The sequence below is a fragment of the Chrysoperla carnea genome, chromosome 3, assembly GCF_905475395.1.
Source record: "Chrysoperla carnea chromosome 3, inChrCarn1.1, whole genome shotgun sequence".
NCBI classification, from domain to species: Eukaryota; Metazoa; Arthropoda; class Insecta; order Neuroptera; family Chrysopidae; genus Chrysoperla; species Chrysoperla carnea.
In genome coordinates this window covers 5,911,975-5,930,488 of record NC_058339.1, presented here as the reverse complement: position 1 = coordinate 5,930,488, position 18,514 = coordinate 5,911,975, and the positions used below count along the sequence as shown (strand labels likewise).

The window sequence follows — 18,514 nt, the reverse complement described above, 5'->3', positions numbered from 1 at the left end:
AATAAAACATTTAAAAATATTGCAGGAATCAAGTGCAGTGTTACAAAATAAAACCAATATAAATATTTATTTGTCGTTATAAAACAAAATGGATACCATAATAGTTGATTCGGTGGATTTTTGCTTAATATTTCGATACCAAGATCACTTATTACGCTATTATTGAATTTTATAAAATCACTAGTTGATGAGTTAATTACTAAGCTACAAAGATTAAATTATAGTATTAGCAATGTTTCGTTATACAGGGCGTTCTGTTATTGACTGCAGATCGTTGGCCTACAGAATAAGCTCATAAAGAGGAAGGAAAAATTTATTTAACAATTTTGTATCCGAGGCCTAGTTTGCGAAATAATTAACAAAATAAATTAATATAATATTAATAAAAAGTAAATAACTTTATCGAATCACAGTTCAATAAAATATTGAAGGCAGGTAGGAGGTGGTCCTATATGAAAAACACTCAAAAAATGCATAATATAGTTGTATTTGTTTAAATAGTTGACTAAATCTTATCATCAGTTTTTGTTTATTGTATGCATATGATATAATATAGTAGAGGGAATGGTTGTATCTATGTACTATGTACCACACTCTACTTATTCTTCTTCTCTTATTATTATTATTATTTCTCAGTTTATGTAATAATACAATACCAGCCTTCAAAATTTTATTGAACTGGGATTCGATAAAGTTATTTATTTTTTATTAATATTATATTAATTTATTTTGTTAATTATCTCGCAAACTAGGCCTCAGATCCAAAATTGGTACATAATTTTTTCCTTCGTCTTTATGAGCTTATTAGCGCCCTGTATATGTATACTTGTTTAGTGAATGTTATTTTTTGGCGGTTTTTTGTTTTTTTGTCGTTCAATCGAAATTTCAAGATTATCAAGTCGAAAAATGGCATTGACTTTATGCTTTTATTTTTACTTTAATCTGGCAAAAGATTCGCTTGGGAAGAAAAGTCACCGAAAAATTTTATTTTTAAATACTTTTACAATGATGTCATTCACATGAGGTGTACCGAGGAGAAAGCGATACCATTTTGTATGGGATAAAGGTATTTAAAAATATAATAGTAAACTTCCTATAACATTTATCCTCAGATAGAAGTCTTAGAACATAAAATTATTCAAAACATAACAAGTTTTGGGATTGATAAAGTTATCCCGTGCATCTCGAATGATTCGCTAACGTTCTCAACAATTATTATGACAATCTATAGCATACATGCTCTAAAATATTACCATTTATTACGATCAGTTTGTTCTAATGCCTTATACCATGCTGATGTTATCATTCCTTTTATTGCTATGTCAACAGGCACCCAATTTACCTTCTTATTACCGTCTATTAAAACTATATGAAGTACGCCAGTCTGAACTCCTGTAGCTAGACCCATTGGTCCATTGTAGTTATCAATCCATCCAGGCATTGGTTCTTTCGCCGAACCAACCACTAAGGCAAAATATAATTATTTTATTATTAAAAACATCTCCAGAAGCATTTGGAGTAATAAAATCAATTGTCAAAAGTCTATAAAAATGTTAAAAATTAAATAATAACCTAAAAATTTACCGACTGTAGGACGAAAAATAACTGTTGGTATATCATCACAACTTTCAAAGATAACTTCTTCAGCAAGATTTTTTGAAAAAGTATACGTATTCGGATACTTATTTAAAATTCTAAAATTATAAGAATTATTTAAATTCATAAAGAATGCTAAATTTGAGTTAACTTGAGAAGTAACAAACTTTTGTTCAAGAAAATTGAGCACCATTTCATCCATATTTTCGGCTGCTTTAATCATAGTTTTCCAATCCGTTGTCGCCTTATAAACTTTTTCTTCGATTGCATCCACGTCTTTATCGATATTACAATAAGTGGTTGACGTATACAGGAAAACCTAATTACAGAAAACAACTTTATCATTCTCGATCAAAAAAGTAATCAGTCATATTATGGAGTGTAGAGGTAAAAAGGATATTTATACGGGTCAAAGTAAAAGTGTCTAGCTGAAAACAGAAAATAACAGTTCTTAAATTGAGCAGAATGGCGCTTGTGTAGCAGAAAGTGTTTGTTGTGAGCTTCTCTATCCACTCTAACAACTTGCTTAGATCTTTATCTTACTCTTATTACTTTCTTTTAAAACTTACATTTGTGCTATAGCAGCGCCACCAACTTTTTGCTTTACGGTGGATACTTTAAAAAAAATAAAAATTCGTGTAATAATAGCTACGTCCAGCCGAAGTTAGTCATACTGAGGCGAAAGATAGTAATTGCAACTGATGTATCTCAAAGAAAAAATTGGATAATCTTGGGCGTTTTCCGAAATATACATCAGTTTACTGGCCATTAGTAATGACGTCATGAATTGCCATATTGTGCTGGCGATAAAATTGTGAAAAATAACTATTTAGCCGGCTGTGTAAGCATAGATTAAATGAGCTGGCGGAACGAATGAATGTAGACCTGGTATGGGTACCGGGACACAGGGATATTCCAGGAAATTGTGAAGCCGACGAGCTTGCCAGAAATGGCACGATGCTGCCGGACAAAAGTATCAATAAATACCAGGGAGTTCCATTTGCGAACTGCAAGTTACTCCTGAGAGAACATTCTGAAAAAGATCAATCTTAGATGGAGGGAAGAACGTACTTGTGGTACTACAAGACAGATATGGCCTGAGTACAATCGCAGGCGTTCCGAAGTTCTCATATCACTACCAAGGGCTTCTGTTCGCAAAGTTGTTGCGGCTATCACAGGACACTGGCTGGGCGGCAAGCATGCTGAACGCTTAGGCCTGGCAGTGTATCACGACTACTGCAGGAGCTGTCACAGTGATGACGAGGAGGAGACAATGTCTCATCTTCTCCGTCACTGCCCAGCTCTTGTCATGAGGAGATGGACTTACTTGAACCAGCCTCTCTTTAACGACCTCTGCGACCTAAAGTCAGTCGACGCCAAAGCCCTCCTGCTGTTCTTAAACAGCTCCAAATGATACATGGAGTAGTGGCCGGGGTTGGGCCAACCCATTTACGGTATCACAACGGACCCTATGGCCTAAGTGTGTCCCACCCTAGGACAGCCACTCTAACCTAACCTAACCTAAGCATAGATTAGATTGTGTGAAATAATAATAAAATAATAATTGTAAATTATGTTTCAACAACATATTGCCGTAATAGCCAACACTTCCATTTTTATAAATGTCCTTCAGTTAAAATTTGGCACTGACTGTAATGAAGCCAATTTTACTGAAGGTTCAATATAGGTGTTTATTATAATTGTTTACCTTTATATTTTGCATTTGTTTAAGTATTTTTAACATTTCTCTAGTTCCTCGTGTATTAATTAAAATAGCATCCTTCAAAGAATCATCAAATCGAACAGATGCTGCCACATGGAATACAATGTTTATTTCATGAATTATAAATTCCAAATCAGAATCAGATAAACCATATTCTAGTTTGCTGATATCTCCTTTAATTAATTTTACTTTTGATAATGATTCCGGATATTCTTCTTTTAATCTGTCAAATAACTAAAAGAAAGTGAAAATGAATACGTATATAAGTGCAAGAAGAAGTGGAACAAGTCAGGTAAAAACAAATTTTCAGTAAAATGAGTGATTAAACATTCCTCAGGCTTACTCTTTATCACAAATCTGTCATTCCTAATAAGCAGCAGTATATTTTTCCAGCATCCTTACTATTCGTAAGAATATCATGAAAACTTACGGGTATATTAAACATTTTATTTAATCTTTCTTCATCCGTATAATTTTTCTTCGAACGCAGTAATAAATAAATGCCCTTAATTTTTGGACATGAACGAAGTAATTTCTCAATTAAAACTTTGCCCATAAAGCCAGTACCGCCCGTAACCAGAATGTTTTGATCAGCATAAAATTCACTAATTGATAGTACATCCTCTGATAACTGTGATAGAGTTACTTTATCCACAAACATTTTCTTTGTTGACTTAACGATATTATCGTTAACAATATAATTATTATTATCAAACATTTTGGAACACACGCAACCACAGTACGAAGATCAAGTGACGCAGATCAAGTATTGTGTGATGTGAATATAAAATTAGAATTAACAATAGCTGAATATGAATGCAACATTTGTATTCCAGTTTAAAAAAACAAATAAATTTTATTAAAATAAATTAACATTTATTTTGTGTTTATGGGAACATTATTCACGCGGGATAATTTGCAGGAAGTAAAACTATAGGATGGGTAGACGCAGTATTTTCTGTAGATTTTTAGGTCACCGATTACGAATATGTGCGTCAATTTTACGTAAAGTTGTGCAAACAAAAGTTATGGTTGATTTTATGTTAATTAGTTTTTTCCAGGGCTCGAAAATATCCGATATTTATTATAAATATCAAAATATCGGATATTTTTGATATATATCCGATATATATCAAAATTTTGATATTTAAAAAAAACTAAAATGTTTTAAAGGTTTTATTTACTTAGGCACTTCAAATCAGACAAATGAAATCAAAACATAAAATATTCTTCTAGATCAGGCAAAATCAATTAAAAATAATAAAATTTTTATAGATAAAAATCAATTTAAAAAAAAAAAAACCATTTTATAAATTGTTATCAGTCAATGGTCATACCTACACTTAGGCAACAAAACAATAAACATTACAAATAATAACTCTAGAGTATAATCAGTCTTTTAATTATCAAATCAGTCATCAGTCATTTGTAATAAACTGTTAATTATCAAATAAAAAATAAAAATCGTCGTTTCATAATTGTGCTTGGTTTGACTGCAAGGGAGAGAAAGCTAGATCATCTTCCGATTCTGAATCTTACTTAAACTTACTCTTTAGTAACGAACTTTTCTTACACGACACGATTTGAGCTTAGTATTGGTAGGTTTTAACTCTATACCAATGCGATCAAAATTTGGGAAGTAGAAATACGGTAACAAACGCCAAAAATTTCTAAATAATATTAAATTTTTTAAAATCATTTATGTATTGATATATATCATAAAAATTCACGTGATATATATCCTCGAACCCTGGTTTTTTCCTAATTTTATTTCTGATTTAATTGAAAATTTACTAATTTTTTTTTCAAATAGGGATTCAATATATTGGAAAACTCACTAATATCAAAAATAATTGATATTCGTGTATGAAATATATTGCAATCTTAACTCTTGAAACCAGGATAAGATATCTGCTGCTGTTCACTGAGGAGATGCATAACTGGTGTGTAAGACTCTAGGCAACATCTTATCCGACCTATTACCTCCTAATTAAGTAAAATAATCAATTAATTCCTACAGTTAATTTTTTTATAAGAAGAAAAATATGCAATAACTCTTTAAATAAGCAATATATCGCACAATTTTATAGACCATTTTTGTAGAAAATTTGTTATAGAAACTTTTCTTTCATTACTTTTTTCGTTAAAACTAGTAGGGAACGAGATACTGCGGAAAAACTGAACGCATCCCTAAATTCAAGATAAATTTTTTGTGTTTCACCCCAGCTTATTGAGTTTCAGTTCGCCAAAGGTTCGCCCCACTGTTTCTCAAAATAATTTGACTGGAGGAACCTGTTCCTACATGTGAAATGCTGAGAGTTTCAAAGTAGTCCGACTGTTATGTAGTTAACTGTGAAGTCAACTAGGCAATTTGTATGACGTAAATGTAATAAAATGCTCCAAAAATATTGTAAACTAGGCAATTTGTGTGGCGTAAATATAATAGAATGTTCTAAAAATAGCGTAAAAGTTTTGTGATATTTTAAAAAAAATTTGTGTATTATTCGCGGAGTTAGTTTTATGTAATTTAGGGTATATATGTTAACAGTCAAAATTTCTGAACATTAATAATTAATTAATAAATGTAATGTAATTTCATATGCATGTTGTATTTTTTTAAGTCACATTTTACTTTTTGATTTTATAGCCATGACAAAATTTGAATAATTTTGTTAATTTAAATATGTAGATATTTTATTTTAAATGATGATGTATTCCAAATTATGTACTAAATTAGTTCTTCGATACAATTGTATGTAGAATTTAAAAATAAAATTTATACATAAAAATATTTTTTGAATGTCAATTAAGGTCAGTTTAATATTTCAAATTTCCTTTTCAATCCAGCAAAATTAATTTTCTAAACACCAAAATATTATTTTTGCTATTTAAAACAATGATAGCTTAAACATCGTTTTAGCTAATGTTCTGTTAAGGATCCTTAAAATTTAAAACTTTTGTTGTCAAAAAAAATGTCGAATTGTCGACTAACCCCACAAATTTATATTCTGTTTTATTTATAGTTTCTTAAAAAAAGGTCTAGAAATGAAAATTTGGGAAAATTATCCTCTATAGTCGACAAACCCAACTCAACCAACTCGTTAAAACAATAGGTACAGAGTATTCAAAAAATAAAATAAGAAAAGGTTTTTTTTTCTTTCTTATTTATGATCTTATTTATGATCATTTTAATTTCTTGTAGTTTAAATAAACAAAGTTGATCATCGTTTGTTCCGGAAGACGTCCTGGGAAAATAAATCTATACTTGAGTTATTTTACCGAGGAGTTATTTTACAAACATTTAAAAAAACAAAGTATGTTCTTAAAGCACACAGTTTAATTTAAGTGATTCGATCTTTTAATTCTGATTTAAAATAACTTATCTTTAGCAAAAATATAAATTCGAATCAATTAAATTGTACTATTAGTCTCGAAAACACACTTTAAAGTTCAAAAAGTTGACCTCTACAAAACAAATAAAGTCTAGAAGACTAACGATCAAATTGGCTTACACCGGAAATCAAAGTGAAAAATTTCGAAATGCAAAATAATTTATACCGGAAGTAATTATTTTGGAATTGAAATCAATTTTATTAAATACGCGTACAATATAAATCTTTTAAATTTATAATATACTTATAACAATTGGTGTTAATTATACAAAAAACTAACAGCTACTCGTCCGCTTCACTCGACAACTACCAACGTTAAAAACACCACCACAAAGAATTATTTAACGTTATACCAGAACCATGCCCACTTCTCGCATAAAAATTGAATTCTTTATCTAAATATAACGTTTATTCATAAATTTTCCAACATAACGATTCAAGACGAAAAGAGAACCAATAATTAAAAGAATAATTACAGCAACATGCAGATAGTATTTTCTGTAAGTAAAGAAAAATTAAACTATAGGTAGGTAAACAAGTTTCAAATTTTTGAAGTGAAAAAATCTTTTGGCACGTTGAGCACTTTTTATGTGAATAAAAATCATGGAACTGGTGTCATCGTCACCTAATCTCATCGTTATCTTCGCCATACCACAATGAAAACAACGATTCTCGCCCAATCAGTGAAGTTAAGCAACATTGAGTGCACTTAGTTCTAAGATGGGTGACCGTTTGAAAACAATATATGTTGTTGCTTTTTATTATTATTTATAATAGTTTATTATACATACGTTAATAATTCCAATTTGCAAATTATGAAATTTTAATTATCTGTACTATAGTTAATTTAAAATTAAAAAAAAAAAAAAACACAGTTCTTCCAAAGTTTTAAAATTTCATTTCTGTCAACAGTCCCCATGCCATGACTAAGTATCTTTTTATACCTTGCATATATGTAATATGCAAGGTATACTAAGTTTAGTCCCAAGTTTGTAACGCTTAAAAATATTGATGCTATGAACAAAATTTTGGTGTAGGTCCGTCTGTCCGTCCGTCCGTCGTCTGTGGGCACGTTAACTCAAAAACGAAAAAAGATATCAAGCTGAAATTTTTACAGTGTACTCAAGACGTAAAAAGTGAGGCCGAGTTCGTAAATGAGCAACATAGGTCAATTGGGTCTTGGGTCCGTGGGACCCATCTTGTAAACCGTTAGAGATAGAAAAAAAATTTAAATGTAAAAAAATGTTTCTTATAAAAAAATAAATAGCTTTTGTTTGAAACATTTTTTCGTAAACATCACTAGTTACCCGTGAGGGCGCAAATTAGGCGTAAATTGTATAGTATGTATTATAAAAATTGTATATGTATGTGCAACGTGATAGAGTAATCAACACTATTTATGCATGGCATTTCAACTATTAACTCAGTCAATTGTTTGTTTTCACTTGTTTTTTTTTTTTTACTTTATGACCATAGGGACTTTTGCTCTATACACTTCAACTACATTCTAAAGAGACATCTACTAATTTATTGAATTTGATACGTTTGTGAATTCATAAATCTTTTTATTTTTTCAATAGCCACAATTTCCGAATCAGAGCTCATATCGAAATTTAGTAAAGAACTTTTTTGTTCGTCTTTATGAGATTATTCTGTAGGCTGACGATCTGCAGTTAATAACAGAACACCCTGTATACAAGTACATCAAAATAATGTATTATCTTACATTTTAAAATTAAACATTCGTTTTTCAAATGTTTCTTTTGAAAAGTTCTTATCTTTTAACAGATACCGTATTGTGCCATCTCTTTGCATTTCAAATTTATCAGAAACTGTTAATCCAGAATAATCTACCTGTAAATTTAACATAAAATTGATTCAATTATATTTCAAATTATCTGTTGTGATTTTATAATTTATACTCACCGAGAACTTATCAATATCCTCTGGTTTCAATATTGCATGTAAAGTTTTAAAATTATCATTTTTAAATGTCCATTCATTTAATGCGAACGGTGCAAGCTTCATATTTGAATAAAATACTCGTCGATATAATTTAAATAAACTAAAATAATGTTTACTTTTGAGAATTAAAAAACGGCTTGAATTGTTTATTTAAAATGATATTCTAATAATATTTCTCGGTTTTGAAAAATTGTTTTGTTTTCAAGAACAGAACTTAGTGTGGAATTTGTTTGATAGGAATGTCACAATCGTATTTTTAATAATTGCGTTAACGTTGTCTACAGTATGTTCCAGAACTCCTCTGCCACTGTCTGATGACGTTTTTCTTTCAACACTATAGTTAGCTACAGAAAAATGTTATTTCATGTACTGTACTGTACACTTGGATTGGGTTTTGACTTAAAAGTTACAGGTAAGAAAAAGAAACTTTAAATTAGAAATGTGTTTCTAATAAAAACACGAATATTGTTGGTTTGAATGATTTTTCGCTGTATTAATAGATTCCACAGAAGGTGAATGTTATAATCTAATTAAACAATTAAATTTTGATTCCAAATTTTAAATTTTGAGTTCTATTTCTAGTTGTTTAAGAGCACCCCAAAAGCCCTACATCACGAACAAAATGTTAGTTTATTACCTAATGACCACCTATTTAATTTAAAGTTTTCTTCTATCATTTAATTTTAACGAAATAAAGTATACCTTTAACTAACTTTTAAAATCATGGTCCTTGGTGATCATCTATCTGTTATGATTTTTTTTGTTGAATGTGGCATTCCTACCGGCTTCGCCAAAAAACTTCTTTTTACAATTGCAGCAAAGTTATTAATTATTTTTAATTTTTTAATTAAAATATACTTTTTTTACTTACTTTAATCTCTGATTATTTATTTTCAATAAAACATTTAAAAATATTGCAGGAATCAAGTGCAGTGTTACAAAATAAAACCAATATAAATATTTATTTGTCGTTTGAAAACAAAATGGATACCATAGTAGTTGATTCGGTGGATTTTTCCTTAATATTTTTTCACCAAGATCCCACAATACGTTATTATTGAATTTTATAAAATCACTAGTTGATGAGTTAATTACTAAGCTATAAAAGATTAAATTATAGTATTAGCAATGTTTCGTTATACAGGGCGTTCTGTTATTGACTGCAGATCGTTGGCCTACAGAATAAGCTCATAAAGAGGAAGGAAAAATTTATTTAACAATTTTGTATCCGAGGCCTAGTTTGCGAAATAATTAACAAAATAAATTAATATAATATTAATAAAAAGTAAATTACTTTATCGAATGACAGTTCAATAAAATATTGAAGGCAGGTAGGAGGTGGTCCTATATGAAAAACACTCAAAAAATGCATAATATTGTTTGTATTTGCTTAAATAGTTGACTAAGTCTCATCATCAGTTTTTGTTTATTGTATGCATATGATATAATATAGTAGCGGGAATGGTTGTATCTATGTACTATGTACCACACTCTACTTATTATTCTTCTCTTATTATTTCTCAATTTATGTAATAATACAATACCAGCCTTCAAAATTTTATTGAACTGGGATTCGATAAAGTTATTTATTTTTTATTAATATTATATTAATTTATTTTGTTAATTATCTCGCAAACTAGGCCTCAGATCCAAAATTGGTACATAATTTTTTCCTTCTTCTTTATGAGCTTATTAGCGCCCTGTATATGTATAGTTGTTTAGTGAATGTTATTTTTTGGCGGTTTTTTGTTTTTTTGTCGTTCAATCGAAATTTCAAGATTATCAAGTCGAAAAATGGCATTGACTTTATGCTTTTATTTTTACTTTAATCTGGCAAAAGATTCGCTTGGGAAGAAAAGTCACCGGAAACTTTTATTTTTAAATACTTTTACAATGATGTCATTCACATGAGGTGTACCGAGGAGAAAGCGATACCATTTTGTATGGGATAAAGGTATTTAAAAATATAATAGTAAACTTCCTATAACATTTATCCTCAGATCAAGTCTTAGAACATAAAATTATTCAAAACATATCAAGTTTTGGGATTGATAAAGTTATCCCGTGCATCTCGAATGATTCGCTAACGTACTCAACAATTATTATGACAATCTATAGCATACATGCTCTAAAATATTACCATTTATTACGATCAGTTTGTTCTAATGCCTTATACCATGCTGATGTTATCATTCCTTTTATTGCTATGTCAACAGGCACCCAATTTACCTTCTTATTACCGTCTATTAAAACTATATGAAGTACGCCAGTCTGAACTCCTGTAGCTAGACCCATTGGTCCATTGTAGTTATCAATCCATCCAGGCATTGGTTCTTTCGCCGAACCAACCACTAAGGCAAAATTTAATTATTTTATTATTAAAAACATCTCCAGAAGCATTTGGAGTAATAAAATCAATTAATTGATAATTGTCAAAAGTCTATAAAAATGTTAAAAATTAAAATAATAACTTAAAAATTTACCGACTGTAGGACGAAAAATAACTGTTGGTATATCATCACAACTTTCAAAGATAACTTCTTCAGCAAGATTTTTTGAAAAAGTATACGTATTCGGATACTTATTTAAAATTCTAAAATTATAAGAATTATTTAAATTCATAAATAATGCTAAATTTGAGTTAACTTGAGAAGTAACATACTTTTGTTCAAGAAAATTGAGCACCATTTCATCCATATTTTCGGCTGCTTTAATCATAGTTTTCCAATCCGTTGTCGCCTTATAAACTTTTTCTTCGATTGCATCCAAGTCTTTATCGATGTTACAATAAGTGGTTGACGTATACAGGAAAACCTAATTACAGAAAACAACTTTATCATTCGCGATCAAAAAAGTAATCAGTCATATTATGGAGGGTAGAGGTAAAAAGGACATTTATAAATACGGGTCAAAGTAAAAGTGTCTAGCTGAAAACAGAAAATAACAGTTCTAAAATTCTATTCTATCCACTCTAACAACTTGCTTAGATCTTTATCTTACTCTTATTACTTTTTTTTAAAACTTACATTTGTGCTATAAAAAATAAAAATTCGTGTAATAATAGCTACGTCCAGCCGAAGTTAGTCATACTGAGGCGAAATATAGTAATGGCACCTGATGTATCTTAAAGAAAAAATTGGATAATCTTGGGCGTTTTCCGAAATATACATCAGTATACTGGCCATTAATAATGACGTCATGAATTGCCATATTGTGCTGGCGATAAAATTGTGAAAAATAACTATTTAGCCGGCTGTGTAAGCATAGATTAAATGAGCTGGCGAAACGAATGAATGTAGACCTGGTATGGGTACCGGGGCACAGGGACATTCCAGGAAATTGTGAAGCCGACGAGCTTGCCAGAAATGGCACGATGCTGCCGGACAAAAGTATCAATAATTACCAGGGAGTTCCATTTGCGAACTGCAAGTTACTCCTGAAAGAGGACATTCTGAAAAAGGCCAATCTTAGATGGAGGGAAGAACGTACTTGTGGTACTACAAGACAGATATGGTCTGAGTACAATCGCAGGCGTTCCGGGCCTCTGTTCGCATAGTTGTTGCGGCTATCACAGGACACTGGCTGGGCGGCAAGCATGCTGAATGCTTAGGCCTGGCAGTGTATCACGATTACTACAGGAGCTGTCACAGTGGTGACGAGGAGGAGACAATGTCTCATCTTCTCTGTCACTGCCCAGCTCTTGTCATGAAGAGATGGACATACTTGAGCCAGCCTCTCTTTGACGACCCCTCCGACCTAAAGTCAGTCGACGTCAAAGCCCTCCTGCTGTTCTTAAACAGCTCCAAATGGTTCATGGAGTAGTGGCCGGGGTTGGACCAACCCATTTACGGTATCACAACGGACCCTATGGTCTAAGTGTGTCCCAGGACAGCCACTCTAACCTAACCTAACCTAAGCATAGATTAGATTGTGTGAAATAATAATAAAAGAATAATTGTAAATTATGTTTCAACAACATATTGCCGTAATAGCCAGCACTTCCATTCTTATAAATAGACTTCAGTTAAAATTTGGCACTGACTGTAGTGAAGCCAATTTTACTGAAGGTTCAATATAGGTGTTTATTATAATTGTTTACCTTTAAATTTTGTATTTGTTTAAGTATTTTTAACATTTCTCTAGTTCCTCGTGTATTAATTAAAATAGCATCCTTCAAAGAATCATCAAATCGAACAGATGCTGCCACATGGAACACAATGTTTATTTCATGAATTATAAATTCCAAATCAGAATCAGATAAACCATATTCTAATTCGCTGATATCTCCTTTAATTACTTTCACTTTTGATAATGATTCCGGATATTCTTCTTTTAATCTGTTAAATAACTAAAAGAAAGTGAAAATACTCTTTCTCACCAATCTGTCATTCCTAATAAGCAACAGTATATTTTTCCAACATCCTTAGTATTCGTAGGAATATCATGAAAACTTACAGGTATATTAAACATTTTATTTAATCTTTCTTCATCCGTATAATTTTTCTTCGAACGCAATAATAAATAATTAATGCCCTTAATTTTTGGACATGAACGAAGTAATTTCTCAATTAAAACTTTGCCCATAAAGCCAGTACCGCCCGTAACCAGAATGTTTTGATCAGCATAAAATTCACTAATTGATGGTACATCATCCTCTGATAACTGTGATAGAGTTACTTTATCCACAAACATTTTCTTTGTTGACTTAACGATATTATCGTCAACAATATACCTAATTATTACTATCAAATACCTGATAACTTATCAGAATCAGTCCCTGTTCTAGAATATCAATGTTTTTTATATGCCAAACAAGCATTCTTTTTTAGTTTTGCAATTATTATTTTTGTGTTCTTTTTTCATGTCATTGTAGAGTTGTTATTAATAACTACATTTCCTTCGGAAATTCTCTAAATACATTTAATAAAAGGTCAATTAAACAAAAAAGGGACGTGGGGATGATAATTTAGAAATGAATTTATGTATATATATATTTTTTTTTTATACCATGTATATATGAAATATACATAGTATATAAAGTTTAGTCCCAAGTTTGTAACGCCTAAAAATAATGTTGCTAGGAAAAAAATTTTGTCATAGGTGTTCATAAAATCACTTAATTAGTCCATTTCCGGATGTCCGTCCGTTCGTCTGTGGAAACGTTCGTCTGAGCTGAAACACAGCGTACTCAGGACGTAAAAAGTGAGGTCAAGTTCTTAATGAGCATCATAGGTCAATTGCGTCTTGGGTCCGTAGGATCCATCTTGTAAACCGTTAGAGATAGAACAAAAGTTTAAAGGTAAAAAATGATCCTTATCAAAAAATAAACAACTTTTGCTTGAAACATTTTTTCGTAAACATCACTGTTTACCCGTGAGGGCGCCAATTAGGCGGAAATTTTATAGTATGTACCATACTTGAATATCAGTTATGTATGTGTCACATGTATGTATGTGTCATGTGATAAAGAAATCAACACTGACTATGCATGGTATTTCAACAATTAACTCAGTCAATTGTTTCTTTTCAGTTGTTTTGAATGTAAATTCATTGATAAATATATTCAATTAAATGACGAAGATCAAGTATTGTGTGATGTGAATATAAAATTATAATTAACAATAGCTGATAACATTTTCAATGCACTCAATATGAATGCAACATTGTATTCCAGTTTAAAAACACGAATAAATTTTATTAAAATAAATTAACATTTATTTTCTATTTATGGGACATTATTAGCCCTTGTATTTATGGGACATTATTAGCCGAATAATTACGGTATTTTTACGGCATTCTCGAAACCGCTGGAATGCGGCTAATCATCTGGTTTTACTTCCTGCGAAACCTTTTTCCCGTGTAACGGCTAATAATGTCCCATAAATTTGCTGTTCCAACAAGTGCACAATCCACAAATCCAGCTCTCAAATCTCTATATGCGTGCTCAACAGCATATAAGAAACTTGAACAAGCTGTATCCACATTATACGATGGGCCATGTAAATCTAACCATTGATCGACTTATACGGTTGGCTAACATTCCTTTAATACGTGTTCCAATCGCACCATAGCCATCAACATTCGCTGGTGAATTAATCCAATCATAGTCAGCTTCACTAAATGAGGACGCTGTGTAAACTCCAGTTTTTGTTCCACGTTTTCCATTATTCCATTATTCCATTGCTAATATGGAACGCAAACCAAAATAATTTGAATTCTATTCGTAATTTTATTATGATTGATTGGGAATAGTACAGCAAATATTCGAAATGAATTTGTATCCAAACAATTCTGAAACATAAAACCGAAAAAAAATTGTAATAATATTATACAAATAAGTGTTAAGGTTGTTATGAAGAAAATGCTATTTAAATACAAACTTTTCAAAAATTGACAGTGAAATACAGGTTAGAACCTGGATGACCGAGCTTTCCTCGGTAATTTTCGCCACTTCACTTAAACTATACCTAGTCACTATGTTCGCGAATGTCACTATCCTGGAAGTTTTAGAATGTTTCTCAGAAATACTATAACCTAACCTTCCGTCTTGTTTTGGTCAACTGTACCATGTCAGAGACTGTACTGAAGTAAGATAACGCTGGTTAAGAAAGATAAAACTCAAACATTGAAAAGACTGTCCGAAACAAGATGGTCTGCACGAGATGATGCCGTAGCAAATTGTACTGCGGAACGTCATTTTCATGCTTGAAACGTATCAAAACTTATTTGCGTTCCACGATGAAAGAGAACAGACTAAATTCTTTGGCTATAATGTGTATTGAAGTTGAAACTTTGCTACAAGTTGATCTGAACAAAATCATCGATACATTTGCTGTTGAAAAAGTCCGGCGTAAAAATGTACATTGAAATAATTGAAAAACCTTACTTAACAATAAAAAGTTATTTCATTTATTATTGTTGCATTGAGGGTACCCAGGGTAGAATAAACCACTTAAACACTGTATTATTTAAGAAGAATTAATATATTTATTACTAGCTGTTACCCGCCCGCTTTGCTGGGCAACATCCCCACTTGCACCCCTCCCTCCACATTTCCTTGCGTTGGATAACAGTTTTGTAATGTACACGTCATGCTCTTTTATTTGATACCCCACTTAGGTATATTTGTAAATATTCGATATTTCCTTCCCACTTTCTCGCTACACCTTTCTACCCTCCGAAGGTTAAAAAAATTTCTAAATGTAATTTAAAACATTCTGACCAAGTTTTGAACTATTAAAAGCCATAATTGAAAAATATGAATTTTTATTCATGAACACCCCCGCAACCCCCCTTGTGGGTGGAATTTCGTAAAATCCGTTCTTAGCTGACCTCTACTTGGCAAAAGGAATATTATTCCCAAATTTCAAGTCTCTAGGTCTTATAGTTCCAGAGATATCGTCATGAGTGACTATCTATCTATCTATCTATCTATCTATATCTATAGAAAGTCTCCTATATATTTATAGATTTGTTTTTAACACAAGTATCAATCATGACATTTCATACAGCACATGTTTCACACTATATTGAAGGTTATGTTAATTGTATTATCAATTACTAGTTTAAAAAACAGATGTCTCTACATATATTATTTTTAGCTCTCTTCAACAATTATATTAAATATTCTTCAATTTCCAAATAAATAAAACAGATTTTTGTTTATAAAAAAAGGCGGCACTTTGATGACTGCCTATGGGCGACAAATTCGTAAATCCGCCCCTGATGGCCCGGTAATGTACTTTATTTCGTTAACTAAGATGCACACCAATAGATGTCAGAAATAGTCATATATTGCAGTTTATGTTTAAGTTTTTCCTGAAAACACGGATAAAACAACGTTTTTTAAAAAATGAAACCTTCTTCGATCGACTTTTCTCCACAAAAAAACCCCTGTATACTCAATTTTATGAAAATCGTTGGAGCCATTTCCGAGATAAATTTAAAAAATGTGTTTATTTAAAGTAGGCAGCTGATGCTTCGTTCTATGTATTTTGCCTGGGACAGAGTGATAGGGACAATAAGATCACCTTTTGCTTTTTATAACAACCTTAATTGAAAAATTTGATGGCTAAAAAATAAATAAATACCTGAAGAAAACCATTACGTAATGTAATGTTCCCGATTTTCATTGAATTTCAAGAGGTGAGGTGCTATATTATATGCAATCGCATAATTTATGCCTGAAACGATGGCAGAAATGAGTTGGTTTCTGCCAAAGTTGGATTTTGCCGCTTCTAATAAGAGTTAAGCCTGAATCCGACCCTGACATAAAAATTTAGTTATTTGAACATTCGTTCGTTTTTTTTGTCCTGCAGGTAGTATCCTTGTAATTTAAAAAATTTGTTAAATTAATTATAATTGTTTAAAAAGTAGTTATTTATTACCTATGATTACAACATCTGCTCGTTTAGGTAATTCAACATTGTGTGCTCTTTTTAAACCGTTACTAAAAAAACGCTTGTTAAATTGCTGCCCATAAACTTTACTTAGCGACCGAATTTGAGTAAACATTGTTGAAAAATGATTTAGAAGAATGGAGTTCAAGACATGCAAAAATTGACTTTAAAAAATATACTGTTTATACTGTAAATATAGAAATTCATTATCAGTATAGTACCAGCGCTGGATGAAGGTATACTCAATGTCACAAAAAATGCTCGTTTTAAAACATTCTAAGTGTTACTATTATAACATAACATATGATGAGTACGCTTAGAATGTTTTAACTGTGGCACTTTTTTTGACAGTGAGTGTACGTAAGAAAAATTAGAAACGGTATAGTTTTACCAAAAAACTCTTCAGGTTTTAAATGACGGTAAAATAGGAGTTTAGGAATCTATGATATCAATATATACGACATACTTCGAAAGATTCAAATTTTACTCAAAATACTCGCGTCTACAACACGAACTATTTAGATTCTAGCGCATACAAGCTTTAACTATATTTTCATGAAACTTTATACTTCTTTATTTCGTAGGTTAAATCCCATTTTACTCATGAGGGGTTGTCTAAATATTTTAGATAGTTTTTTTTATCATACTCGCTATATTTTTTGATATAGAAATATTCAATTGAAAGGGATAACCTCCTATATAATTAATCATTTTTTCAGTCAACTTTGAACGATAAAATAATAATAAAAAGTCCAAAGACCTAGGAATTTTTTGTGATTTTTGGAAACTTTGTTAATCAAAAAATGTATTTTATAAAGTTTTATTGAAATCCCTATTATTATCCAATCCTTGCATATCTCCTTAATTACTTCCTCCAGCGCCTACACTATAAGTCAACATTATTAACATCTTGACCTTTTATTATATTTTTACATATCAGTGATCCATATTTTCGAAATTAGGGATAAGGTTCTTATCAAGTAAAAATTTTGTTGGTTTGTCACACTTATGGAATTTTTTCTATTTAAATTAAAATTAAATGGATCGTCGTGAAAGAATCGTAAGAAATATTATGAATATTTTAGTAGGTTTGTAGAACGAAAACTCATCAACTTTTATACATTTTTTTTCGATTTTCGAGAACGTTTCACAAGACCCCTAGTTGAAGCTACTTTTAAAAGATGGGTCCGTAGGAGACCTTGAACTATGTTGCTCATTTACGAACTCAAACTCAGTTTTAACGTACATGGACACGCCATAAAAATTTCAGCTTGATAACTTTTCGTTTTTTGAGTTCAGATGGGCGGACAACCGGAATTGAACTTTTTAGATGATTTTATGAATACTTATACTAAAATTTTATTCGTAGCATCAATATTTTTAAGTGTTACAAACTTGAGACTAGACTTAGAATACCTTTATATAAATTACATATGTAC

The 18,514-nt window shown here is 30.9% G+C and overlaps 2 protein-coding genes across 2 annotated transcripts in view; both read right to left on the bottom strand.

Annotated features, from left to right (window-relative positions):
• LOC123296799 (probable E3 ubiquitin-protein ligase NGR_a03640) overlaps window positions 1-18,514 on the bottom strand; it is a 659,126-nt gene that overhangs the window by 100,793 nt on the left and 539,819 nt on the right. The gene's annotated exons all lie outside the window — the stretch shown is intronic.
• LOC123295038 (fatty acyl-CoA reductase 1-like) lies at window positions 21-13,543 on the bottom strand (the record flags this gene model as incomplete). Its single annotated transcript, XM_044876243.1, has 6 exons — window positions 13,132-13,543; window positions 12,776-13,024; window positions 1,764-1,915; window positions 1,585-1,694; window positions 1,254-1,464; window positions 21-204 (listed from the first exon to the last, which is right to left on the bottom strand). Coding segments are annotated over exons 1-6 (1,143 nt in total), but the record flags the coding sequence as incomplete, so codon positions are not given.